Genomic DNA, 26,027 nt, shown 5'->3' on the forward strand with positions numbered 1-26,027 from the left:
AACGCGGGCAATTTGAATAGCAATTTTTCACACGACGCTGCGTTCATCAGGGAATATCGAGGAGGGAGGAAAAAACTTCGATGATGACGATTTTTCTCCCCTGTAAAATATACCTCACCTTGGTTATAAAAGAAAGTGAAAAGATGTCGACGATGAAGAAAGATGAAATATAAGATTTGTTCGAGTACCTTATGGGCGGCCACATAGTAGAGGACTCTTCCATTATCCCATACTGCAAATTGTTCCTTTGTGAAAAATTTAATTCCAGTCGACAAAGTCACCATAAATATCGAGAAGTGCGTGAGCCTGCGCCGCGTAGATAAGCGACGGTGTAGCGGAGCATACGTTGAAGATGCAGTGAGTCGTGTAACGCGGAACCCGGGTCCGTATGGTGGTGAACAGGTACCAGGAGGCGTAACGCATATTGGCTAGGAGTGCGCAAGTCGTTTCCTCAAAACCTATAAAAGCAATGGTGGTATCTTTGAGACTCCCAGTTGTCATGTGAATTTTGTACAAAATAAATTGAACAAGAAAACTTATATTCAACCCAAGGTCATGGGATCCTTAGAGGAGTCGAAGTTGCTTAGTTCTATGAACGAGAAATCAGGAATAACGTCAGAACGAAATCACAGCTATTGAGTGGAAGAATACAGTCAAAATTTAATGTTCCCTGACAGTTGGTTTAAGCATAGTTCGATATATTCTTAGTTTGTAATACCGTGTTCATCGAATTGATTTTGACATTTGGTTAACAATGAGTTTCGAAGTACTGAGAAATTCGAGATTCATTCTAGTCTCGGTGGTTTATCTCAGCTTATTTTTGGACAACATTCTTTTGACGGTTGTTGGTAAGTACAAAATAGAACTTACCATTGACACATTTATGATTATGAAAATCGAGTCAGCTTTTCAAGCAGTTGACCAAAAACTTTCTCAAGTTTTAAAAGACATTATCTCGATATGTTTATGTAAAGTTTCTAACAAGTTTGTCATAAAACGCATCCAAGATACTTGTTACAAGTCAGTTATGGAAGAAAAATTAGTTTCAAACTCGACATATGACGTGAATCTCAAACTGTCGTTAATACTTAGGGATCCTCGTCCATTGTTTTAGCTAATGTGATTACCCCTGTACTCTCTTATTGCTTTGCAAAGCTCATCGAATGGTATTATTCCCACATATGGGACGTTGTAAAGACCTCTTTATTTACAGACAAATAATTTCACCGTTCAAAATTCATTTCAGTACCTATCATTCCTGACTATCTCTATACTTTGGAAGGCAATGCAACCGTTGATGCAGAAACTGACGAAAACGGTCGTGTGGGTTTTCTGCTGAGTTCCAAGGCGTTGGTTCAGCTGGTCCTGAATCCAGTGATTGGATCATTGACGGGAACTCTGGGCTATGCCCGACCACTTCTGATAGGCAGCGTGAATCTACTGCTCGCTGCGTTATGTGAGTACACATATATAACTCTACTCGCACGTGATAACCACATTGGTGTAATTTTTCTACGAGTTGTTACTTTACTGCCGTCGCGATGGCTCACAAAAATGAAATTTGACTCTCACTGACGCTTCCAAGACTTTCGAAATTTACAGCAGCTCAGTGAGCGATAAGAAATGGAAACAACTAGGCCAGAAATCCTGTGAAACATTTGAATCATCCAGAAATTAGTCCTTCAACAAATCGATGAACTTGCCGTGGCGGTATTGCGATCGATGGTTAATAAGTCGTAAACAATTCCAGTATTCGCGTTCGGCCAGTCTTACGAGGTGTTGTTTTTGGCAAGGAGTATTCAAGGCGTATCTTCCGCATGCATCGGAGTCTCTGGCATGTCGTTGGTGGCCTCACGATACTCGGAGGAGGAGGAAAGGTCAAAGATCATGGGTTTCGTCCTAGGCAGTATCGCCCTCGGTGTTTTATTGGGATATCCCATCGGCTCGATTCTCTACGATCTGAGTGGCAAGACGGCACCACTGCTGCTCGTTTCGGTCGCTATAGTCTTCCTGATCTGTAGGTATCACAGAGCATGAACATGCCTCCTTCGTGTCAAAACCATAAAGAGTCAAAACCATAGTCAATAGTCAGTCAACTGTAGGTAGTAATCATCTCGGTTATATTTCAGTTTTTCAACTTGCCACACTGGACTTCCACACGATAAAACAGGTACAACCTTCATGTAACAGTTCATCAACGAAGACTAAAAGCTCTGTTTGTATGTCACTCGTATACTCGTGTTATACTTAAGCAGTGACTTCCATAGCGAGCATTGCGTTAACCGGAATTTTAATCGAATGTCAACTGTTAACCAGCAGAAGACAGAACCACGTACTAACTGGATGTACCTGTTGTCCGACAAGAAGATTATAATAGTCTCCGGAGCGATCTGGTCCTCAACTTCAGCCATGGCAATTTTGGAACCGTGTCTTCCGCTCTGGTTGATGACCCACGTCAAGCCCAAAGTGAGTTGTTGCATGTACTACTCGTCAAAAGCTCGAGCTTCTCCAGGCTATCAACCGTTGTTTTATTCCTCAGAAATGGCAACTGGGTACCGTTTTCATTCCGGACAGCATCGGCTACTTGGTCGGTACTAACTTCTTCGGAATGGTGGCCTATCGCATCGGCCGATACAAAACGGCCATATTTGCCATGCTCCTGGTTGGCGTTAGCGCGATCCTGGTGCCATTGGCGACGACGATGTCGCAGCTGGTGATCCCGCACCTGGGAATGGGTCTGGGGATCGGTATCGCCGACGCGGCGCTGGTCCCACTTTTGGCGTCGTTGGTCGACCAGGAGGACGGTTACGGACCGGTTTACTCCTTGCAACAAGTGGCCGTCAGCCTGGCGTACTCCCTGGGTAAGTCGAGTCGGCTGAAGGTCTCTACAGAGCTCGAAATTCAGCCCGTCTCGAGCACGTACCTACATACACCCACCTCTCAGTCTAACGACTTTAAACACGTTGAAAAGAACCACTCCGTTCTTGAGGACTTTACGCGCTACTGTACCCGGCAGCTTGCTCGCACACGTGGTCAAGAGTGCGTGTGTGAACTGGAGAGGCGATGTCGGCTATAGTAAGACAACCCGGTTACTCTTGTCTTTCTTGGTCTCTTTCACGCCCTTCATTTTCAGGGCCCATTATCGGCGGTGAAATGGTCAGGGAAATCGGATTCGCATGGGTGATGTGGGTTGTCGGTATTGTCAACATTGCCTACTGCCCGCTTTTGGGATACTTGGCAAGCAAGGATGGAAAACCCCTTGCTCAGGATGGACGGAAGGACTACGACGCCGTTCAAAAACCCACGACCAAATACGAGAGGTTTTACGATTCGGACGATACTTTGTGAAGAACAAACTGCATGTACATTTCAAATCGTTTGTTACAAGATTATATAAATTACCCCTTCACCCGTAATAAATTCACTTAGATATTTAAAATGAGAAACGGGAGTTTGACTCGCTTCAAAACCTCATTACCAATATTTGCTTTGTCAAATAATAATAGAAGTCAAAAAAATTCAATCACGCGGGGAATTCTAGCAAAAGTTTTACTCCAAACCTGAGTCGAAATTTAGCGTCTACTTTAAACCCTACGTAGAAAAGGATCTATTTCAATGCAATATTAGACCCTACTTTGACGCTAAAAATGTCCGAAATTTCCCGATTTAACAAGTTTAGGCTCAAAGTAGGGTCTGTTTAGAACCTCGTTTAACCCTCCAAAGATAGTACAGTTCAATGTATCAATAAATTTTGGAATTTTGCGTTTATATTAACTTGTAGCTCCTGTCGTTAAAAAGGTTGTTGTATTCGTAAGAACGTTGAATAAATACAGTCGAAATGCGATACTTAATTTTCAAATGGTATTGAAACTCATCAAAATTATGTCTGAATAGCTCTTTGATTATTAATTGTGAACACTTGAATATCGCTGTAATAATACATCTATAGAGGAGGAGTTACAGGTCCAATGGAGGAACTGTAGATTGAATAGCGTCAAAATAGGTTCAATCATCTTCTGAGAACGTCAAATTAGGATTTGGTACTTTAATTTTTAGGAGTTAGAGGTTCAATGTAGGGTTTATTTTCAAATTTTTAGGAGCTGGAGTTTCAATGTAGGGTTTGTTCTCAAATTTTTAAGAATTGCAAGTTCAACGTAGAATGTCTAGGTCCAGTTTCCATCAAAGTAGGTTTATATAAACCTCGGTAGAGACAATTTTAGGCGCTAAATTTCGACTCGAGAAGAAACCCATAAAACCTGTTCCGCTCGTAAAAAAGTTTCCCAAATATTAGTTCAGTAATGCAAGCCTCGGTCAAAGGTCATTAGTGTTTCTTGAAAGCGTTGTGCATTAATTAAGTTTTGACTGGAAGTATCGGTGCGTAGCATAACATGCAGATTGGTGACGATAACTTCCGTCTACCAATGAAAGTCAAGTGCAAAATGCCACTGAAACTGTGCAAACTTTTCAACGAATCGCATGGAATCGTTGCAAGAAACAAAAGGACTGGGAACGTCAGTTAGGAGCGAGATACTGCCTCGCGGCGTGATTTACCGAACAACTCGTCTGTCGCCAAACGAGGCGCATTCACTAATGACGTGATCATCAGACTCATTCACAGCGTGTTGCTCAATCTACGCCCCCTTTACCTTCTCCATCACCACCCTGCTCCAACACGTATCTTCGTTGACATGATATATACGTAGACTTCAATCAACTGACAAATTTTCGAGATAAACAAGGTTGTTACCACGACATTAATTCAACCTAAGGTATAATCTGACCATGAAATAACTCTTGACCTTTGTGCAAATAAGTCGTATGATTCGGTGAATCGTACTTCTCTAATTGGATGATCATTGATGAAAATGAAATGAAAAAAAAAAAAAAACACACCGTATTCCAGATTGTTATATGTTAGGACCGTGGGAACATTTTCGATAATCAAGCAATCTTGGGTAAATTATTGAACGGGTATCGTTACCAGAAACTAAGTTCAACCCTCAGACTTTGTTTGATTCTGGATGTTTACTCTCGCATAAAAATGATGATTGGATTTAGTTGCCTGCGGATTATAATACGGTAATAGTTGCATGAAAAAAGGAAAGATCTTAGGTGAACCGTTGGGGCTGTAAAAGTAGTTTCATAAAATCACGTGTTCCCGATTAATCCTACATGTGTACGTACGGTGCGTAAGATGATAATCTGTTCACCCAGGAATACGGTAATAAATTGAGAGAAAAATTTATGCTTTTTAAAAATAATCAATTTATAGACGCATTTTGTGGAAATTTATTTCAAGGAGAATGCAAGTAAAATTTGACATGAATCAGCCACAATTTTTACGGTAAATCCAAAGCGATGCTTACAGCAATTTTTCTTTTCTCATTCTTTTCCGTCTGTGACACACGGCTTGGATGATTGTGAACGCGGACCCAATAGCCGGCAGTTTTCCGCCTGAACACGCGTTCGAAAAGCAGCTCTGACATTTAAATATCAGCGAACATCAACCGAGAAATAATGTATGCAGAGTTCAGAAGTTTTTGAGAGTTATTGTCAGTACGACGTGTTCGATGAATGCATTGATTTGATCGGGCTTTGTTTGTTACTGTTAACATTATTACAGGCGTAACAGACTCTCGATCGGAATTTCCCGATTACCACAAACTCATGGTGTCTGGTAAAAAATCCGTAACAAATTGAGGAACATTTTCAAGAAATTTCCAGGTTATTCAAGAACATTCCGAAAAAATAAAAACACACGAATGCAGAGGGCGTTCTACAACCTGTTGGTAGGGAAAAACGAACGACGAGATTCAAGGCGGAAATTCACTATTTAAAAAATAATTATTCAGTAAAGACAAATAAATATATCGTTCCCAGCAAACCTTAAATTTAGAATATTTCCAGGAAACTAGAATAATTTAAGGATATTTACAGGACAACTGGACACCATGAGCAAGTTCTCATGTAATATCTTCTACACTGAGAGAAATTTTTAGTTCCGGTTACCGCTCAGTCCTTGACTACTTTCATTTTTTTCCACGGTCGAAAAATATAGTTCTAGGTAGAAAATGAAAATTAGTTTTCTAACTGTTACCGGAAAGTCTAGTATCCGTTACTGTTCTTTCTCGTTACGATCGCTGTTGCTATATTTTCTTGCAACCGTTGCGAAAATTTAACGCTCGTGCAAGAATAAATTGACGTTAAAGCCTTGTTCAACTAAAAAAGTATAGCAAACCTCAGAAACTGATTTTGCGTTGCAATAACCAAAAAAGGATCGACAATAGCGCAAAATGATTAACCGTACCTAGTTTTTCGTAATCCCAACAATATTGAAACAGTTTTTTTAACGATACCTCTTTTACTCAATTTTTCTAGTTACTATAAACGATGAAATTTTTCTCAGTGTAGATAGCTGGCGTTTTTTGGTCGTTGAAAATGCGGAACAAAAGAGCAGAGTTGAAAACAATGAAGAAAAACCGTTTAGTCATCATCACGCCTTGGCAGAAGAAATCAAAAATTGTTAATCCCCGCCGGCTTACAGGTGTCAGTAAGTTGTGGCTAATGATAATAATTTCTCGTATTTGACTTGATGACCAATCAGTCGCGTCTTGACGTTTCTAAATCGACTTACATATATGTATGACAAGAAAATTAAGCATTGGACTGTCTGTTTCAAGTTGCTGTAATTAGCAGTCTCGTATAGTCAGCATGAGCTGTTGGCTTAAAACGCGCTCTTTCATCCGAGTGAAAATCAGTCGATTCGATACTCTTGATAAGTTAACAGTGCGCTGCTTGGGTTGGTTTATTCTACGTTTAACGGGGGTGGAAAGAGAAGAAACGAGATCCTGGTAAAGAAAAAAAAAAAAAAAACAGTCGGTGATTCCGGAGATCGTAAAGGTAAAAAAACGCGAAACTGGTGACCATACATGCCGCATAGCCGTTCACGTTTTCGCTCGTTTCTGATCCCCCGTGAAATCTTTGAAACTAAACGAAAACACGGAAAAATATTTAATCTTATGTGCATAGGGAGAATATCTATATCGTTCGTTAGCATGTTTTTGCTGTCTCAAAATGCAATTACCAAACTAATTTCGGTATAAATTTAGAAACAAAGAAATCGTTTCTACCTTCGGAAAAAAAGTTTCCCAAAAAAATTTCATTTCTTACGTAAAAGGCGGAAGTTTTTTTCTGCAATTACCGAAACTTGTTTCTGAAAATGCAAGTTCAGGGTTAATATACATCCAACTTGACATTATTTTCACACGAACAAAAAAAGTTTTGTTCATTTTGTAGTGCGCAGAAAATAAAATGCCTCAGTACTGTCCAAGAAATTGTTTGACACTACAATACCATAGATTCTGTTGCAATTGCGAAATCAGATCTACACAGTGAGATCATATTGTAAGGATTGAAAAATGATTGATCAATTGTTGTACCTGAAAAAATTATCGTTTCATTGTAATTTACGCCGCACGAATTAAGCGCCGCATCAAACAAAGACGAAGAAATATGCGATTGTGAATTGACAGGGTGATTCAATGGTATCGGACCACGAATGATTTGGTTCTGCCGATTATACTAGACCGATGCCTGGAGTCCCTCCTAATAACTGCTAATCTTACTTCTCTCGCGTGAAAGGATTTCCAACGCGTCACAGAAAGTATTTTGCCACTTCAGCAAAAAATTTTGTAGATTTACGATGTAACGTATTATTTGATAGCGTTAATCGATTAATAGCTCTCGTGATTTCGTAATTTTAACTGATTTCTATGAACCGTATAAGTTTAGTACGAAGCTGTAGCTGTACGAAGCGATTCAGCTGACTCTACCAGAGACTATTCAATATTTTGTTAGCACCACAAAAGAAAAAACTATTGTTTCATTAAACCGACTAAATTAAAATCAACGTTTCATATTTACAACTATATTTCGTTCTACAAATTTTCTTTTTTTTTTTTTTACAATCCTGAAACAATAATTCCATCAAACCACGGGAAAGTTTTCTACAAAAATCGTCTAAAAATTCATATTTCCAAAAAAAAAAAAAACAAAGTAGGCAATAAGTTTACTCCGACTGTGACCGCTCCGAGCCAAGGGCCCGGTCCTGAAGCTACGGGAAAGCTTCTGCGAGCCGGAGGGGTTGCCTCGACGATGGCCGGGGACGGAAATTCGCCATATCGATCCAAGGGTTGCCCCCACCGAGCTTTCGCAAACGGCGCCTCTCGCGCTCCGGGGCGCCGGCGCGAGGGGAGAAACTACCCCCCACCACCCCCACCGCCCCCTACCCTATAATACCATGCCGCCTCTCTCCGCAGCGGCATCAGCCTCCGTGCCCATCATCCCCCCTCACCACCCCCACCACCCCCACCACCCGGCAATCACCCCCAAGCCTGGCCTCAGTCAGCCCCGAGCTTTCGCACGCGCGTCTCCGCCAACGCTTGACCGGCCTTTCGCAACGTGTGCCGATAAAACGTCGTCGAAACGGGGCCCAAAACGGACTCGTGGGCCCAACACGTCGGCGGAACTTTCGTCGCGTGCGTCCAACCGCTGACACCAAGTGCTTTTGTGTTGTCACGTATTGTTTTTCCACGATGAAACGAAGAATCGTATCCACGAGTATTGTTCGACGATTTGCCGGACGTTGTCACGTCCTGACGATAACTCGGTGCGACATCCTTCTGCGTCATACCTCCTGAAGATCATAATAAGCGGTTCACGGTCTTCCGTATTCTGGAAGATACGATCGGGTATTGGGATCTTCTTCTCGGAGGTCGTTGCAACAGTGTCCGGAGTTATGGAAAAGTGTACGAATCATCGCGTTGTTTAAAGAATTATTTAACCGTCAAAGAAAGAGGGGGGGGGGGCTAGAGAGAAGCCGAACGAACGTATTCGTCAGTCAAACAATATCGGTGCGAAAGTCGAGTCGTTGTACGATCTTTATCCCACGTCGTAAGGATCATTTTGCAAACCAGTTGACGTCATTGGTTCCGCAATGCATGCTGCAGCGATTTGCGGGGCGAAACTGTCGAAAGTCGTAACTTTTGTACGGGAGTTCGTCGATCGAGGACACAAAGAGTAACTCGAGTCTGATGTAATCGACGATACATCACGCGCGGGGAAGATTTTCATACTGGAACACCTAGAAAGTATCCCAAGAGGTTGAAATTGAGGCTGATAAATCACGCCAATTATAAGGGGAATCTGATGTTCGAAGGTCCTTCAACGATTCGAGGATCTGTTAGGTATTTTCCAAGACATTCGTTGGATTTCCAATCTTATAGCTGATAAGAATTCAATGAACGAGACGGCCGGTTGGTACGCAGGGGAGGGGGGGGGGGGAGAACGCTAGTGAACAACCCCTTGGAATTTCCAACCGGTTAGATGGTCACCCTCCACCCCCCTCGTCTCATCGACCCCGTTCCTTATTTGCTTAAACTGTGTCTATTATCGTCCGTGTAATCTAGTCACGTCAGATGCCAGAGATTAACCAATTTACAGACACGAGTTCGGTTTGCCCGTTTCTATACAACGTCGATTCATACGGATTATAAACGCAACGCGGTTTGATGTAGATGTTTTAACAACTCACGTCCGCGTCTGCTTGTCGCAATGAAATCTAGATTCGTTACCTTCGGGCTGAGTATAATATAAAACACGTTCATTGCTGCTGCTTAATAGTCGTTCCGTTTTGAATACGGTTAGCGACTTTCGAAGCTTGTATTGAGTGCGGTGAATCAATGCAGTTGTTCTTTCAAGAGTAAAAATTTTTTAGGTTCAATGATGTATCAGCCTTATTATTATCTGTTTCTTTCAGTCGTCGTGAGAGAAATTTAAGATTCTTTTTTCGCAGCCAAAATGCAATTCTTATATATATATATATATTTTTTATTGAAAATAGAGTATCATTTTATAGCACAATTATTGTGTAATTGTGTAATTTTCTTTTTTTTTTTTTTTTGTCAAGGTATATTTAAAAATTGGAGAGGTGCAGCGATTCTCTGAAAGTTATTAATTTTTTTTTTTTTTTTTCTGTGACCACGATTATTTGACTATACGCTTTATCCGAAACGTAAGAAAAAAATAAAACTGTTAAAAGACGTGAACGTCCGCTGATTGAACGCATGATTTTTCAAAATTCATATTTTTACCAAAATAGTAGTGGTTTCACTGAAAAGTCACTTTTTTCGCCGTATAAAATTCTCATTTTTTCTTTTTAACATATGTAGGTAATAAAGGTTTCATAGAGAGAAAAAATCTATCGTTCGATCAGTAGATTTTGATGTTTTCTAACAGAGTTACTTTTTTTCGCATACTTCAGATAAGGCGTTCTCAAATTATCGCGGTCACCGTAGAAAGAAATTTTTTCGTAGAGTTGCGGTACCTTCCAAATTCAAAAAAATCTTGTCGCAATTAAAAAAAAAATTCACGACGTCAATTTACGGTACAATTAAGCTAATGCTTTCATAATATTACTGAGAATCTTAATACCGGTATTTTTACATCTCTAGTCCAACAGCGCATGCCCGCAGTAGCGAAAAGACCACTTTTGACTCCTAGGGTTAAAAAATGTTATTTTCGTTACTCCGCACACGCGCATTCGTAGACTCACTGAACAGTCACAGAAACGAGTACTTTGCGTACGGTAAACAGGCATGAAAAAACGCGTAAAACATGCTTGGGTTATATAAAAACAGTTTTTGCACACTAGTGGAGAAATGGTTCGCTATTTCCCAACGCGGAAGTCTGTTAATAGAGAAATAGCGCGTCTTTTCTGTACTTTCATCAGGGTCTAAAAATCGCATATTCTTACATTTCAGTTGTGAAAAAAATATCGCACACATTATACGCGTGCAGCAATATCAAGAAGGAGAAAACAGATGGGCGTACCGCTCGTTTATGGTACACCATTTGTTTGACACACAGATGAAAATACCCGTTTTGTCAAATAGCACGTAGGCTTATCATTCCGGTAACTGGTTCCGTGATTGTGCGAGAAGAGTCTACGCTATGATCGTCTAGAATGGGAGCCGTGCACAGTCAGCAAATTCTGAGGGTTGTCGGAGCTTGCGACGTAGTTCGGTTAAAATAGCCTCACGCGTCATTTGTAGGGCAGCGCATTTTCGTCGATTTCATCCCAATCGAGCCGAGAGATTTATTTTTTATTCTCAGGATTCCGTACCTGAAAGGGCAAAAACGGGACCCTTGTAGGATCACTTTCTTGTCCGTCTGTCAACGCGATTATTTCTGAGAAACGGGTAGAGGTATCAAGTTGAAATTAATATCGAATACTGAGGTCTACGGTCCGTTGGAGTTGTAAAAAATTCAACCTTCCATGTCAACGGAATCAAAAGATACATCAATTTATGTCACGTATTTCGATACTCGTAAACTCACAAATCAAAACTTATAGGGGTACTTCCCGTTGACCTAGAATCACGAAATTTGGAGAGAAGAAAGCTCTCACAGCACAAGTACTGAGAGATATTTTTAGCTCCGGTTACCGGTCAGTCCTTAAATATTTCAATTTTTTACCACAATCGAAAAATATAGTCCTAGGTAGAAAAAGAAAATTAGTTTTCTAGCCGTTACCGGAAAGTCTAGTATCCGTTACTATTCTTTCTCGTTACGATCACTGTTACTATATTTTCTTGCAATTGTTGCGAAAATTCAATCCTTGTGCAAGAACAAATTAGTGAGTAAAGGATAAAGTCCGAAAAAAAAATCGTAATAATTAACTTTGTACGGATCACTCGAAGCACTTGTTCGGTTATTTTTTCATACCGTTCGAAAGGGTCTTTCCCCCGAAATAGAGCAGCACTGATATCTGTTTGCAGATTCAAATACACATAACCACATTCGACGTGATTCGCAAACACTTGACAAAAGCACAGCTCACGAGGGCATCGACGATTCCAATGTTTGACCAACGTTTAAAGCTCCTTATAGTTTTGGTCATAGGTACCAACTGTATGAACGCGTGATCCGTGGGCGAAATAAGATATGCTTTGTGAAAAAAGACTCGGTGTAAGAGAAATTTCGACGGGGAAAATTCAATTTTCTGACGATATAGTTTTACGCGGCTAAGTAGCTTTTATGTATGTACCTACGTATGGTTAATTTTACTTATGAAACGCGGCGCGGCGTGATGTACAAAAGCCTCGAAAAGACGCTCGTCGTGGATTCTTCTCAAGTGGCTTTCCGCTTGTTACAAAGCTTTGAATTTAAAGCCGCGTTATTTCAGAAGGAATATAAAAGATACTTGACGTCATACGCCTCGTGCTCACGAGAATTGAGAACTTTGTGAAAAACACCCTCGTGCAACCGGGTTCTCAACTGCAGTACCGGTATCAATACATCCTCAGGGTCCTGGAAACCAATACTTTGAACGAAACGTTCAAAATTTATCAGCAAAATCTGTATGACGGTAAATTACTCGGGAATATAATTTGTCGAACGTTTATCGTTCATTTTATTACGCATGATTAGGTGCGGTTACTTTTTTTTTTTTAAATTTGTTTCTCTACAATGGGAAAAAATTTGGTCGTAATGACGAAACTTTGTTCCTGGAAACGAAAGTTCAGGGTTAATATATATATATATATTATTATTATTATATATATATATATACCTATATTGCAACAACTCTTTCATCCAACTTATAGGTAACATCGATATTCGCTGTTACCTAATTGCGACTAGCAGGGTTCATTATGTTCTCAATGACTAAGTGCCGTTTTCATATCCATATACACGCTGCTTACACACTTGTGAATCTCACTCGTTCAACCATGGTTACATAAAAGTATGAAACTTGCATCAGACAAGTTAGATAACAAAACCGATTTTATCAGAGTATGAAAAGTGCTGCAGTTTTAGTTTTTTTTCAATGGCGATAGAAATATATGAACAATGTTTTGTGATAATCGTCAAATACAAGTAAAAGTTGATCAACAATTTGCTTCCGTATCCTAGAATTCAAATAATATAGAAATAAAACGTCTGAAATAAAAATTGCACCAATATATATTCCGTTGAAAAAAATTATGACTATTCTACCGAAGCGCCAAAAACGCGAATTTATTTATAAAAAGGTGTATATTTTAAGGGGTTAGGTGGGTTTCAAAAGCTCAAAATAGGTACATTTTTATGAATTTTTTTTTACTTAATGAACAGAATATTTCATTCCATCAATTTAACACATAAAAGATACATATTTTATAAGTAGTTTGTGAAATTTTCATTGAAAAATATTGAAAATTAAGGCGTGGATACGTCGTCTGCTATGACACCTCAAAAAAAAGTTCTCTCGGCGTAGTCAGGATAACTCATGACAGATTCATCTGAAATGCAAAAACCAAAAATTTTCTGTTAGTAGATGTTTAAAACTCGTACTTGGACGAAGGGAAAAGAAAAAAAAAAAAAATTACATTTTTGGCGGCGTTGAAAACAAAAAACCGTTATTTTGAGTAAAATTTGCACCCTTCATGGCCTTGAAAAATTACTTGGAATAGAAAAAAAAAAAATTCCTTCGTTCAAGTACGAGATAATGTTATTTTGAAGAAGTGTGCAAAATTTGAAAGAGATCGGTTCATAAGTTTTCGAGAAATCGTGACTACCGATTTCAAAAATGTAGTTTCGAGAAAAACGCGATTGAAGATTTACATTCAAATAACATGTAAATAATCGTACTTACACCGTATAATGATGCAAACCCATGTTTTTTCCACGTGCCATCACTTGACACGGTAACATCTGTCGTATCTTCAACATTATTTTCATCACACGTTAATTTTTTTTCTTGATTTGCAGCAGACAACAAAATTGATTCGGCAACAGTTATGACGCACTCATGTATTTTATCAACATAAAAATTGTACGTTGATGCATTCAAGAATGAGGAACTTATATCCATCAAACCACAGAATTTTTTACTTCCGGCAAGTCCTAAGCCTAGTATTCGCATCACAAAAATAAACGAACAATAGCTAAGCAGCTGCCTCGATATATCTGCCTCCATATACCTGCGTCACGCTCGGTTATAGCCTGATGGGTGAAACATCAAAAGGCTATATCTCTTAGAATATGACTCGGATCGTTTTAAAATTTTAAAGGAATATTCTCAACATATTCAATTATAAGATGAGCAAAAAAAAAAAAATTCGATTTTTTGAAATTTTGAAACCCACCTAACCCCTTAAAGAAAGGTGAAAAGACTTGTATTTTCCGTGGATACGATCTTTCAGTACCAAAATATATAATTATTTATCACGTTTATAAATGATGTAATGTTGTATCCGTCAATTTTTCGTTTTTTTTTTTTTTTTTTTTTTTTATTTGCAAACGCTTTAAAAACCTTTGAAACTTGAAGACTCGTCGCTTTCGAGAAAAATCTTAAAAATTGTTATCCTCTCAAAAAATAATATCCATTATGAACCTGATTGTTTTTCACAAAATGCGTGATGTTAGGGTATACACGACGATACTTACGACCTTTCAATAAATTTTTCGACTGGTTTCAGTCAAAAATAATACCTGTAAATGATCGAAATTTTTTCGCCATTTTGTAAAAGTGCGGTGACACTCTTTTTTTGTTCATAATTTTTAAACTAAAGTTTTTTGTAGTGAAAAATACAATGAATAGAAACTTCGTCTTGGTAAAAATCGATTTTCTGTTTATTTTAAGAGTGAAACGAAGAAAACAATGCTTAACTCGAAGAAAAATATCTAATAAAGACTCAATCGACAGGAATTTTAAATAAAGTAAATAATTCATTCACCAAAATTACGTAAACAATTAATCACACTTTTACAAAATGGTGAAAAAAATTTCGAAAAATCAGAGTTATTATTTTTGACCGTAAGAAACCGAAAAATTCCGATGACCCGTTGATTTGACGCGGAATGCCCCGTATAAATTGTTACAAATATTACTCGAGCTTTTTGAGAGAAAATTCACGTACGGCACGGATAAGTTAACTCCAAAAGTCGACTCCCTTCACAGCGCTTGTTATTGCCAGTTTGAACGCACCTCGGAGCTTTTCCCAAGTCAACATCACCGCGTTCGCTCTCCTTACATGCTCATTTCTCATTCACCCTCATCCGTCGTTGCTAATTCCTCTCGCCTGGATCACCCGATCCCATTGTTCCTCATTCAGACTCTAATCTGTCGCTCTAGCTCTGAACTTTCTATGAATTCCGTTCCACTGTTCCGTAATTTAGCAACTTTACGGGTCAGATTACGTGCAAGCTTTACCTTCAATTTCATTTCATTCTACAAATCCAGATGTGACATACATACATATGCATGTCATATTTCAGGATTTTGAGACGTAATTTGATTGAAATTATACGACGAGACTTGATTTAAGCTTGTAAAAAATTATGCAACACCGATAAGGTAGGTGTGTATACAATTTTTAAATTCACAACGCGTCGATAATGATTAGATTGACAGTTTTCAAATGTGTGTAGAGGAAAAAAAAAAAAATTGTCCCAAAAGGTGTAATAAACTTTTCGGTTTGATTTGACAATTTTCTAAATTGTTATTAAGTAAAAAAAAAACAGGTGCAAATCACAAATTAAATATTGATATGACTGTTTAAATGTTCAAATTACAAAAATGTGTGTCATATTTAGTAGCGGAAATTGAACAAATAACACAATATAAAATCGACCTGCTGGGAAAATATGTTTATTATTAATTAAACTTTTGTAACATTGTAGATAACGACACTCAATTGAACCGTAAAAATTATGATCTTTGTGAAACATAAGAGTTTCTAGATTTAATATATTGTTTCTTTTTTTGTTCCCACCTTAAGTTTGAAGTATTCAAATTTCATATTATTGTTATCAAGCATCAAATTGATTGTTTAAGTCGATTTTAGTTTCTGAAAAATAAAAAAAAAGGATCTAACTGGGAAAAACAGGGCGATTTTTGAGGGAAATTAACTGCTTTAGGGTACATTTAGGGGAAAACTTTCAGTTTTAGAGTGTTTATAGGGAAAGATAAAAAAAAAAAATGGAGTGCTTTAACACCGAGACAAATTTTTAGTTCCGGTTACCGCTCAGTCCTTAACTATTTTCATTTTTTATTTCTCATGACGATCGCTGTTGCTATATTTTCTTGCAACTGTTGCGAAAATTTAACGCTCGTGCAAGAATAAATTGACGTTAAAGCCTTGTTTAACTAAAAAAGTATAGTAAACCTCAGAAACTGATTTTGCGTTGCAATAACCAAAAAAGGATCGACGATAGCGCAAAATGTTTAGGCGTGCCTCGTTTTTCGTAATCCCAACAATATTCAAACGGTTTTCTTAACGATACCTGCCTTACTCAATTTTTCTACCTACTATAACAAATGAAATTTTTCTCGGTTTAAGGAAATAGTGTAGTCCTACCGTGCAGCCTGACGTACACATGTAAGTGGTAGAAGGCCGAAATCGGCACCTAACTCTGTGCATTCGGTAAGCAAACAAGAGTCAACGCCAGCCGGATACAAGTAGTACCTACCTACAGTGTGTAATTATTATCCGTACGCAGCTTCTCGTTAGCAATCATGTGGTAAACAACGCCACCTGCGGGGTATACGTTGGTATACTCGTATAGGTTTATCCTGTAACTAAGAGTACGAGATATGCCCTGCGAAAAAGTTGGTAACGTACGCTCTGACAATTAATCGGATCCTCCGAGAATTGTGACAAAAGTGACAAAAGAAACAAACGAGACATTGATCATAGACACATAAAATTTCCACAGGAAGAAAAGCTTGTTTCAGTAGATTCCAAAAAACAATAATTAGCCACTGGGAACCCGGTAACGAACATTACTATACAAGCTATTCGATTATTTTGGTATACCGTCGGACAACTGCGAGCTCAACGATGCAAATTATCTGGTTCGCAAAATATCGTATCATCGTGTGAAATCATTCGAAATCATGAAATCGTCTCAATTTGTCCGAAGTGGCAATTACCGAATGTCTTTTCAACCTTCAGAACGTTTCTGAAATTTCATTAATATTCGGAACGGAGGGTCAACCCAGGATCAATCTGCGGAATGCGCAAATCCAAGACCACGTGACCTGAGAAATTTTTTCCCGCATACACACTTGCGTTGATTTTTACCTTCAATTTAATGAACGTCCTCCTGACGTAGAACCGCTGAATTTGATCACTCCTGATATGCTTTCGTTCCATTTTTTTTTTTTTTTTGGGCATTTACGCGATACTGTAGAAAGATTTTGTACTTTCAAACTGTGTTTCGACTTTAATCAACTCGTCTCACGACTTGTCAGGCTTACAAAGCAATCCCTTTCAAAGATCGTGAGCCAAAGCTAACCGATCCACCGTAACTCGATCAGACATGTCATAAAATAGATGCACGGTCACATTCTTCAAGGATAATCATCTTGTCGAATTTCATCGATCACAGTTCCGTTTGAAGATCTATAGAATTCGTCTCACTGCCCCAAAAGGCGGTCATTTCTTTTTCTACAAGTGTATTCAACGACCAGAGGATGCAATTTGGAAGCGAAGGACCTCGTTTCTCCTCAAATTTTACGGTTCTAGTGTCGTGGTTGCATGCATCTACGCTACATTCGGATCGTAAGGTATTTGGCCACTCGAGATTCACGACGATAAAAAGTCTTCTCAATTTTCTCGGTTGCAGAAACGGGTTTCACAGATGCAACAGACGGGATTCAAAGCCTGACTGGACAATATGTGAAGGAAACGGCCCCCGCGATCGAGTTTCAGGCGTCAAAACGATCGTATAAAAGCACCCTGATACTGGTCGCGTTCGTTAAACGGCCAAGCAACCCCTTGGCACTACTGGAACGTCAATGCACAATGCAAAAACGTCTCGTTCCGAGGTGATAATATGGACGCGGAGGAGATGGACGAAGAGTTGCCGGAGGCAATCAATCTCGAGGTGATCGAAGACCCTGTTTGAAATTCACTCCGTAAACGGCCGTCTCGTCAAATTTAACTTCATCCGGCAAACTCTGTACACAATTTATTCGTCATTCTTCGTACTTTCAATTTGGAAACACGATTCATTCAAACGGCTAGCACTTGTGCTAGGTAATGTTCATGGATATTATTACCCAGGGCAAAGTCAACATTGCAGTTATTATAAAATGTAAGCGTGTTTGCAGACCCATTGATCCCTTCATTTTTTGATACCACGATATCTTTTGAATGGTATTTTGGAATGAAGGGTGTGTAATATTTGAAGCGTCATTTTGGTCAAATTGAAAATTTCATCTCAATGGCACAAAAGCCGTGTTTGTGTCGTTTCACCTAAGATTCATCCTACAAGCATGATACATCATACATCTGACAGTGGGATTTTTGAAGAAAGTTTATAGCATAAGGATATTACTTTTTTTCACAATAGGTTAACCATAATAACAACCTCGAGAGTTTTCAAGCAATGAAGATCTCAACGACACCGCGATGCTCCAAAACCCCAGAGAGAGAGGAAAGCGCCCTTGTGGGATCCGCGATCCTCTCTCAAGCAGACGAAGAAGATGGGGATTCGGAAATTGGCGATATCGTTGTGCCTGTTAAATCAAATCGATCAATAGAAATCACAAACGCAAATGTTAAGACTGATTTCAAGGAACCCGAAGTTGCTAGACTGTGCCGCAGCAAACGCGTTTCCTGCCAAGACACGATTCCCGAATCTGACGAAGATAATCGAGACAGTGAACTGACCATGGAAAGAGTCGGAAGGTTAGTAAAAAATTTTTAAAAATAACAGTATTTACGTTAACTGCATCACTTTAGTCTTTACAAAACACGTAACTAATTTATGGATTCACATTACTGTATAAATTTTATATCAGAGTATTTTCAGACGAATCGAAAAGTTGGAGAAAAATTTTCGAAACAGTTTCTCAGTGCAGCGCAATATTCACAAAAACGTTTGCTCAAATCAATTTCATAAATATTCCCGCATAAAATACGATCACAGAAAAATGGTTGGATGTAATAACATTGGTATAGATTGGAACAGCTCAAACGATTAAGTGTGTTATAAGGTACCTGGAGGCAAACCAAACTGCAGTGGAAAAATGGCTGTTGGAAAAAGCAAGTCCAGAACTCCGGCATCGAGTGCAAAATCCTCTCCTAGTTGCCAAGCGATCGGGGCCGAACCTTCATCAGGAAGAAAGCTCGTTGAGCCGGTGTAAAAGAAACAGCGTGACGTCAGACCTCTTCCAATCCTGGCTAGCTTCTAGTTCGCCGGTCAAAAGGAGCAAAAGTCCAAGCAGGTAAAAATCGATACGAGCCCTCTTCGACTACCGGCTGCAGTCACTTAGTACCTTCAATCCCTGTTACCTCAACCTTGCTGATCAAATAGTTCAAGCAGAACCTCTTATAGGTACCGTAATGGTGGACATGAGTCAAGATAAGTCAAGCGGTACTTTGCACCTTGACTTTTGTCCGAATCATTGGAAGTCGGTGAACGAACTAACTGGTATCTGCCAATTGCTATCATTTCATCGAGTGAATGATAGTGAGATTTGAATTTTTCAGAATGGCTACAACGCTGGTTGGCCGACGCGAAGAACTGAATCAACTAGACGAGGGAGACTTGTTCATGGAATTGATCCGTGACGTTGCCAATGAATTGGACATCAATATCCTCTGTCATAAGATCTTGGTTAACGTTGGTCTCTTGACCCACGCAGACAGAGGCAGCTTGTTCCTGGCCAAAGGTCCTTTGGAGGACCGTTATCTAGTCGCGAAACTCTTCGATGTCACTCAGGATACTGAGCTCGAGGAGGCCGTACAAAGGGCAAAACGGGAAGAGATCAGAATACCGTTTGGAGTTGGAATTGCCGGATTTGTGGCGCAGAGCAAGCAGATCATAAATATCAAAGACGCGTACAAGGTTGGTGATAATGTCAAACACATTGTGCCGGTCCGATATTTCCAAGCTACTAGAAATTTACGATCTTTCCAATTCGAGTTCTAAAGAAAATAAATATTGTATGAACGAGCAAATAATGACTTGAAAATTTGCTATCTAAACTATTTCAAACAGTCGTGTAGAAGGTTGCATTCATCAAGCTGATCTACTCTCTGAATCTCCTTGGAATGAAAATTGCGCAACTTGCACCATTGACTGAATATTTATTCTTTAAACGTGAACTTTTCCACTCCAAACGCTTAGAGGTAATAAAATCACTCTAAGTATTCACTCGATTTGGAGTTGCGCAGTTTTCACTCTCCCTTAGTGATGTTTCACTCCAAGCCGTTAAGAGAGTTGTTTGGTGTAAAATAAAAAAAAAAAAAAATAAAAAACGATGAATATATTCATGTAAATATGCTATGGAAATACCAGTTTGAAAACAATATAATAGAGAGAATCGTAAAGTTGATGCATACATTTCGCCGAGATTCGGAACGGCGTTAAGTCATAAAATCTGGTCGTAGGGGTGAATGTAAGTTCGTAAAAAGGAAATAAGACAAGTTTGACAAGGTATGATCCGTGATGTTTGTAGGACCCGAGGTTCAACAGCTCGATCGATATGAGAACGGGCTACAAAACGACCTTGATACTGTCAATGCCGATTTGTAACTACGAGGGGGACGTAATTGGCGTTGCACAAATCATCAACAAAACAAATGGGAGCAACGAATTCACTCGAAGAGACGTTGAAGTTTTCCAGAGGTAAGTGTTTTCCAGATTAGGGAACGTTAAGGCTAACTAATTAATCACTGGATTCCAAGGTACCTCACATTCTGTGGAATCGGGATCCAAAACGCACAACTGTTCGAACTGTCTGTTCAGGAGTACAGACGGAATCAAATACTGTTGAACCTAGCAAGAAGCATATTCGAAGAACAGAACAACTTGGAATGTTTGGTAACGAAAATTATGGCCGAGGCAAAAGAACTCCTCAAATGCGAGAGATGCGCAGTCTATCTTTTGGATTTGGACTGTGGCGAGGCGGTGAGTCACTACAGCATTATTTTTCACTGATAACCCTACCTTAGCTCATTCCCATTGCAACAATAATTCAGTGGTTATTCAGTAATAATTATCGTTCCACGTATGGTACTGAAAAACCAATCAGAACCGACTAGTCGGAACAATTCAGAAGCTTGCTAAATTGTTTTTAACTTACCGTTTTTCTGTTTTCAGAGAAAAATGGAAGTTGTTGTAATCACCCCGAAAATGAAAAGTCGAGTTTTCACTTGATCTTGACAAGATCTAGAGAATTACCTATAATCATTTTCGGATGGATATCTGTGTCTGTCAATTTTTTTGTCCGACGATATCTTGAGAATAAGTTACCGGAATTCAATGATATTGATCTCAATCGAGACAGCTTTACTCAGCTTAGAACTGATTAGATTTTTGTTTTACTCGGTTCTTTACTTTTCGTATTATTTCAGTAACAAAATTCCAAAAAAATAAAATAAGATCGACGATCTCTTGAGAATGGATTAATGGATTTGAGTGAAAATCGGTACCATAAGGTTTTTTGAGTCGCTGACCACGAATCTGAATTTCCAGATTGAAATTCGAGTAGGATACTAATAATTTTTTTCCGTAAACTTGGAACCTGCAGTGTAAAAACGGGAAATTCGAGAGCTGGCTCACAGTCAGCTTCAAGCCGCTTGTTAATCCCCCATATATTAGGGCAAACCAGTCCTGAAACATGCTCGTATAAAATTGTTGTTTCAGAGTCATTTGGAAAAGATTGTTGAACGACCAGGAAGACAAATGCAAGAATCTAGAAAACCGTTATCCAGGAGAGAGGTAGGTTTAGACTGCGGCATTCAGATTAATAATTTGGGATGATAGCGATCACAAATCGAATGGTAACGTTTCAAATTTCAGAGCAACAACATCGACATGGAGGATATTTTTCAGCAGCACGTGCGTACGAAATGATGAAACTTACGATCAGACAGTCTCACAACATAGTTGAAGAATTGTTCCAAGTGAAATTTGGTGGTTTTTCAATCCCACTTCATTTTCCTCGTTCACGTTGAACTAGTTTTAAATAAAAGTTTTCATTCTTCAACAAAGATTGGTGGACTTTCAGTGATAGAAGTGTTAATTAAAGTAGCTTTCTACGCTTAGCAACCGTTAATTGGTCCTGAATAAAGAATGTATTTTCAGCACGCGACAAACGGAAAGAGCAAGTTCACCATGGTTTTCGAGATGGAGAATGATACCCAACAGGCAAGAGTCTACCGACCAAATTCCAACGACCTGTCGAGCACGCTTGGTCAAATAGCGAGGTACGTCGCGAATACTGGACAAATTTTAAACATCGGAGACGTCGCTACGTGGTTAAAGAGAGAAGTCGTGGACGCCGGAAATGAACCGATCCGCAGTATCCTCTGCATGCCGATAGTGAACGGACAGCGAGCCGTAATTGGAGTGGCGCAGCTGATCAACAAGGTAATGGATGGACAGGAATTGGCCTTTTCACACATCGAAATGATGATGTCATTACGCGATAAACTTGCAGGACAATGGAAGTTCTTTCACCGACTCCGACGTCTCGATTTTCGAAGCTTTCGCCATCTTCTGTGGCTTGGGTATCCACAATACCCAGATGTACGAGTCCGCTTGCAAACTGATGGCGAAACAGAAGGTGGCTTTGGAGTGCCTGAGCTATCATGCAACCGCCAGCAACGAGGATACGGTTAAGCTGAAATCCGACACGATACCATCGGCTGAAAAGTACAATCTGTACAGTTTTACATTCATAGATTTTGACCTCACCGACGAAGACACTTGTCGAGCGACGGTGAGGATGTTTAAACAGTGCAATTTGATCCAGCAATTCAACATCCCTTACGAAGTACTCTGCCGATGGATATTGAGTGTGAAGAAAAATTATCGCCCGGTAAAATACCACAACTGGAGGCACGCCTTGAACGTTGCACAGACGATGTTCGCCATGCTGAAAACGGGTAAAATGGAACGTTTCATGACCGACATCGAGATCTTGGGACTGCTGGTTGCCTGTCTGTGCCACGACCTCGACCATCGGGGCACGAACAACGCGTTCCAAATGAAAACAGAGTCGCCCCTGGCGATTTTGTACTCGACAAGCACGATGGAACATCACCACTTCGACCAGTGCGTCATGATACTGAATTCGGACAGTAACAACATCTTTCAAAGCTTATCGATGGAGGATTATAGAACCGTGATGAGGATAGTAGAGAACGCGATTCTGTCCACGGACCTGGCGATGTATTTTAAAAAGAAGAATCGATTTTTGGAACTCATCGAGGAAGGCGAATTCGACTGGCAGAGCGAGGAGAAGAAGGAACGTTAGTAGAAAGCAAAATTTTGTTTCAAAAGTGATTAAATTCATTAACGCATTAACGGAGCTGTCACAATTGCTTGAATTCGTTTGAAATCACGTAGACACCGTTTGAGACTCTTTAAAACGAGTTTTAGGTCATTTGGAATGATTTTGAACCTGTTTTAAGTCACTTTAATCCTGTTCGAAGTGGTTTGTCATTTGATCTATAAGTGAACGACACTTTTAAGTTGTTTGAAATCACTTTGAACCTGTTCGAAGCGTTTTGTCATTTGATCTGTAAGTGAACGACAGTTTTAGGTCGTTTGAAATCATTTTCAAGCCGTTTGAGGTCACTTTAAACCTGTTCAAAGTGATCTGTAAGTGAACAGCGTCTCGGCTACACCGTTTAAATTTTTTTCAGTCCTCTGTGGTATGATGATGACGGCCTGTGACGTGAGCGCCATAGCGAAACCTTGGGAGGTGCAGCATCGCGTGGCTAAGTTGGTGGCAGACGAATTTTTCGACCAGGGTGATCTGGAGAGGCTTCAGCTGAAAGAACAGCCGGTGGCAATGATGGATCGCGAAAGGCGAGACGAACTGCCGCAAATGCAAGTTGGTTTCATCGACGTGATATGTTTACCGCTCTACAAGGTTTTGTCGGAGACGTTTCCCTGGATCGAACCACTCTACGAGGGCACCTTGGAAAATCGAAAGCACTGGCAGGACTTGGCAGAGAAGGTCGAGATGGGTTTGACCTGGATAGACAGAGACACGATAGAGGAACCTGTTGAGGAGTTCGTATCCTCGGAGCCAAAGGACATCGAGTTCACAGTTACGACGTTAAACTGTGCCCACACAGAGAAGAAAGAATTACCCGACGGAGCTCAGGAGCCGCAAGCCGCGAAGTCTTCCTTAGGGAGATTTGCGTCACTTCGTAAGGGTGGCAGGACGCTGAGCAAAGGCGTTAGACACAGACTGAGTAGATCTCTGTACGCGAGAAGCAGTTCCGAGGACGCTGGAAAGGCAAAGGTCTTGATTCCGGAAAGAAAGAACCGGAGTAAGCTCTGCTTGCTCATTTGACGTCTCACCTCTAGCACTCTTGAGAGTATACCGGAATAAAAGTATCGATCAAGTATTTTTACAGGAATCGATATACTTGTATTGAACTTGTCGAAGAATGTGAGGGTGCGAGAAGGAAGAGGGTGAGAGAGAGAGAGAGAGAGAGAGAAATTATCTCCAAGACATTTGGAATTCGATGACTGTTGTGATATCAAACTTTGAGGTTTTTACATTTCCTACACTCTATTTTACTACTTGGAAAAGAGAGGCAATTTAGGACCATGCGGCCGGTAAGATGCGCAGTAGATCATAAGGATATAATCATCTTCCATTATTCTTAAAGTTGAACTTAAATTTTAATATCAATATCCGAGTTCAATTACGGATCGAGTGATATGTTGTGACAATTTGCGAATGAGTGTGAGTGTGCGTGTGTGTACAGTACGTGTCGAAACATTATCCGAAGTATTTAGCAAACCTCGGTTCAACAAGTTGTACTTTACACTGCGTCAAAATTAGTGTTGTGCGATTAATCGATCAATCGGCAGCTTCGATTAATCGATAAATTGAATTTTTCGATTCATCGTTTTTCCAACTGATCGATTAATCGACGGTTTCGATTCATATACCGATTGACCTGCAAAATTATTATCAGGCAGTTTCGATTAACCGAAATCGTCGATTAATCGATTAACGGAAAAACAATTAGTCGAAGCTACCGATTAATCGCACAGCACTGGTCAAAATACAAAGCCAAAGCCAATTACTGGGCAACTCAGCACGATCGGTGGTTAATCAAAACTTGACAGAATGTGCCAGCTGTGAAAATGAACGCGTCGCTGTCAACGGATCAGAAAATACGGCTAAAAATCTGCAGAAGTATTTCCTTCCTTGGCGTGTTCAACTGTTATGTATAACATTATCATCATTTTATTCTTATTATTTCATTTTTGTCTACGAAATCAATCATCCAACAGCAATGCCCTCAAAGTAACTTCTGATATCCCAAACTGTGGTCAATAAAAATGTCAACGTTTAAAGTAAAAGCCCGTAACTATAGCGGAACTATTTGTCAAGGAATATTGATCAAATGTATAGTAGGAAAAATTTGGGAAATCGAGTTATTTCCACTTCAACATGCTTGACAGTTTTTTTAAAAATATCAACATTTTTTTTTTTTTTTTTTCGAACTAGAAATTTTCTCTGCTGGTGAACTATCGAGTCTGATTTCTATTCGTAGCGACGTGATTCGTCAATATTTCGAATTAGGTACTCTATTCTTCCGACATAGAAAAAACAAAACTTTGAATTGATCTATTACTCTGTTAATCGCACGAAAAAGAGTGACGATTGAATTTTGTGCCCAATAAACTAACAGTATAAAATCATTTTGGCTACAATGTAACGATCAACCACGATAATACTTCTCGCAAATTGAACCGATGGAAAATGAAATTGAGAGTTGTCTACAAGTTTAAATATTCATTTGAGAATAAAGATTGAAGAGAGCCGTACATTGAAACAAAATTTAACAAAAAAAAAAGAAACACAAAAAGTCACCCTAAACAATTACACTTATGTAAGAATTCAAGTCGAAAAACACATGCCGATGAATTAAACGCCATTTATACAGTGCAACAATGGCGAAGGGTTAAGATTGTAAGATAAATGAAATATT

The 26,027-nt window shown here is 39.5% G+C and overlaps 2 protein-coding genes across 4 annotated transcripts; both read left to right on the forward strand.

Moving 5' to 3' along the window:
* The first annotated feature begins 451 nt into the window (after positions 1–451).
* On the forward strand, positions 452–3,629 carry LOC124187190 (synaptic vesicular amine transporter). 2 transcript variants are annotated; one of them, XM_046579542.1, is made up of 7 exons: positions 452–848; positions 1,247–1,456; positions 1,751–2,017; positions 2,130–2,170; positions 2,317–2,466; positions 2,540–2,861; positions 3,134–3,629. In XM_046579542.1, exons 1-7 carry the CDS (start codon positions 755–757, stop codon positions 3,346–3,348), a joined length of 1,299 nt encoding a protein of 432 aa, XP_046435498.1. In that variant the 5' UTR covers positions 452–754; the 3' UTR covers positions 3,349–3,629. The 2 variants fall into 2 exon arrangements, with proteins under 2 accessions (XP_046435498.1, XP_046435499.1); XM_046579543.1 differs by having other exon boundaries at positions 2,320–2,466.
* A 4,789-nt stretch (positions 3,630–8,418) lies between these two features.
* Positions 8,419–25,881, forward strand: LOC124186044 (cGMP-specific 3',5'-cyclic phosphodiesterase-like). Of its 2 annotated transcripts, none has more exons than XM_046577380.1 (12): positions 8,419–9,245; positions 17,674–17,934; positions 18,403–18,740; positions 19,049–19,279; positions 19,545–19,902; positions 20,516–20,685; positions 20,745–20,967; positions 21,706–21,780; positions 21,862–21,900; positions 22,147–22,431; positions 22,502–23,315; positions 23,712–25,881. In XM_046577380.1, exons 2-12 carry the CDS (start codon positions 17,884–17,886, stop codon positions 24,368–24,370), a joined length of 3,243 nt encoding a protein of 1,080 aa, XP_046433336.1. In that variant the 5' UTR covers positions 8,419–9,245; positions 17,674–17,883; the 3' UTR covers positions 24,371–25,881. The 2 variants fall into 2 exon arrangements, with proteins under 2 accessions (XP_046433336.1, XP_046433337.1); XM_046577381.1 differs by having other exon boundaries at positions 8,419–8,807.
* Positions 25,882–26,027: the final 146 nt, after the last annotated feature.

Source organism: Neodiprion fabricii, chromosome 7 (assembly GCF_021155785.1).
Source record: "Neodiprion fabricii isolate iyNeoFabr1 chromosome 7, iyNeoFabr1.1, whole genome shotgun sequence".
Taxonomy (NCBI): Eukaryota; Metazoa; Arthropoda; class Insecta; order Hymenoptera; family Diprionidae; genus Neodiprion; species Neodiprion fabricii.

Coding starts and splice junctions, on each gene's coding strand:
- LOC124187190 (XM_046579542.1), top strand. CDS start 755: ATGAGTTTCGAAGTACTGAGAAATTCGAGATTCATTCTAGTCTCGGTG. Junction 2,171..2,316: donor ACTTCCACACGATAAAACAG/GTACAACCTTCA, acceptor ACTGTTAACCAG/CAGAAGACAGAACCACGTAC. Junction 2,862..3,133: donor CAGCCTGGCGTACTCCCTGG/GTAAGTCGAGTC, acceptor CTTCATTTTCAG/GGCCCATTATCGGCGGTGAA.
- LOC124186044 (XM_046577380.1), top strand. CDS start 17,884: ATGGACGCGGAGGAGATGGACGAAGAGTTGCCGGAGGCAATCAATCTC. Junction 17,935..18,402: donor CGGAGGCAATCAATCTCGAG/GTGATCGAAGAC, acceptor TTTTCACAATAG/GTTAACCATAATAACAACCT. Junction 18,741..19,048: donor ACCATGGAAAGAGTCGGAAG/GTTAGTAAAAAA, acceptor GTGTGTTATAAG/GTACCTGGAGGCAAACCAAA.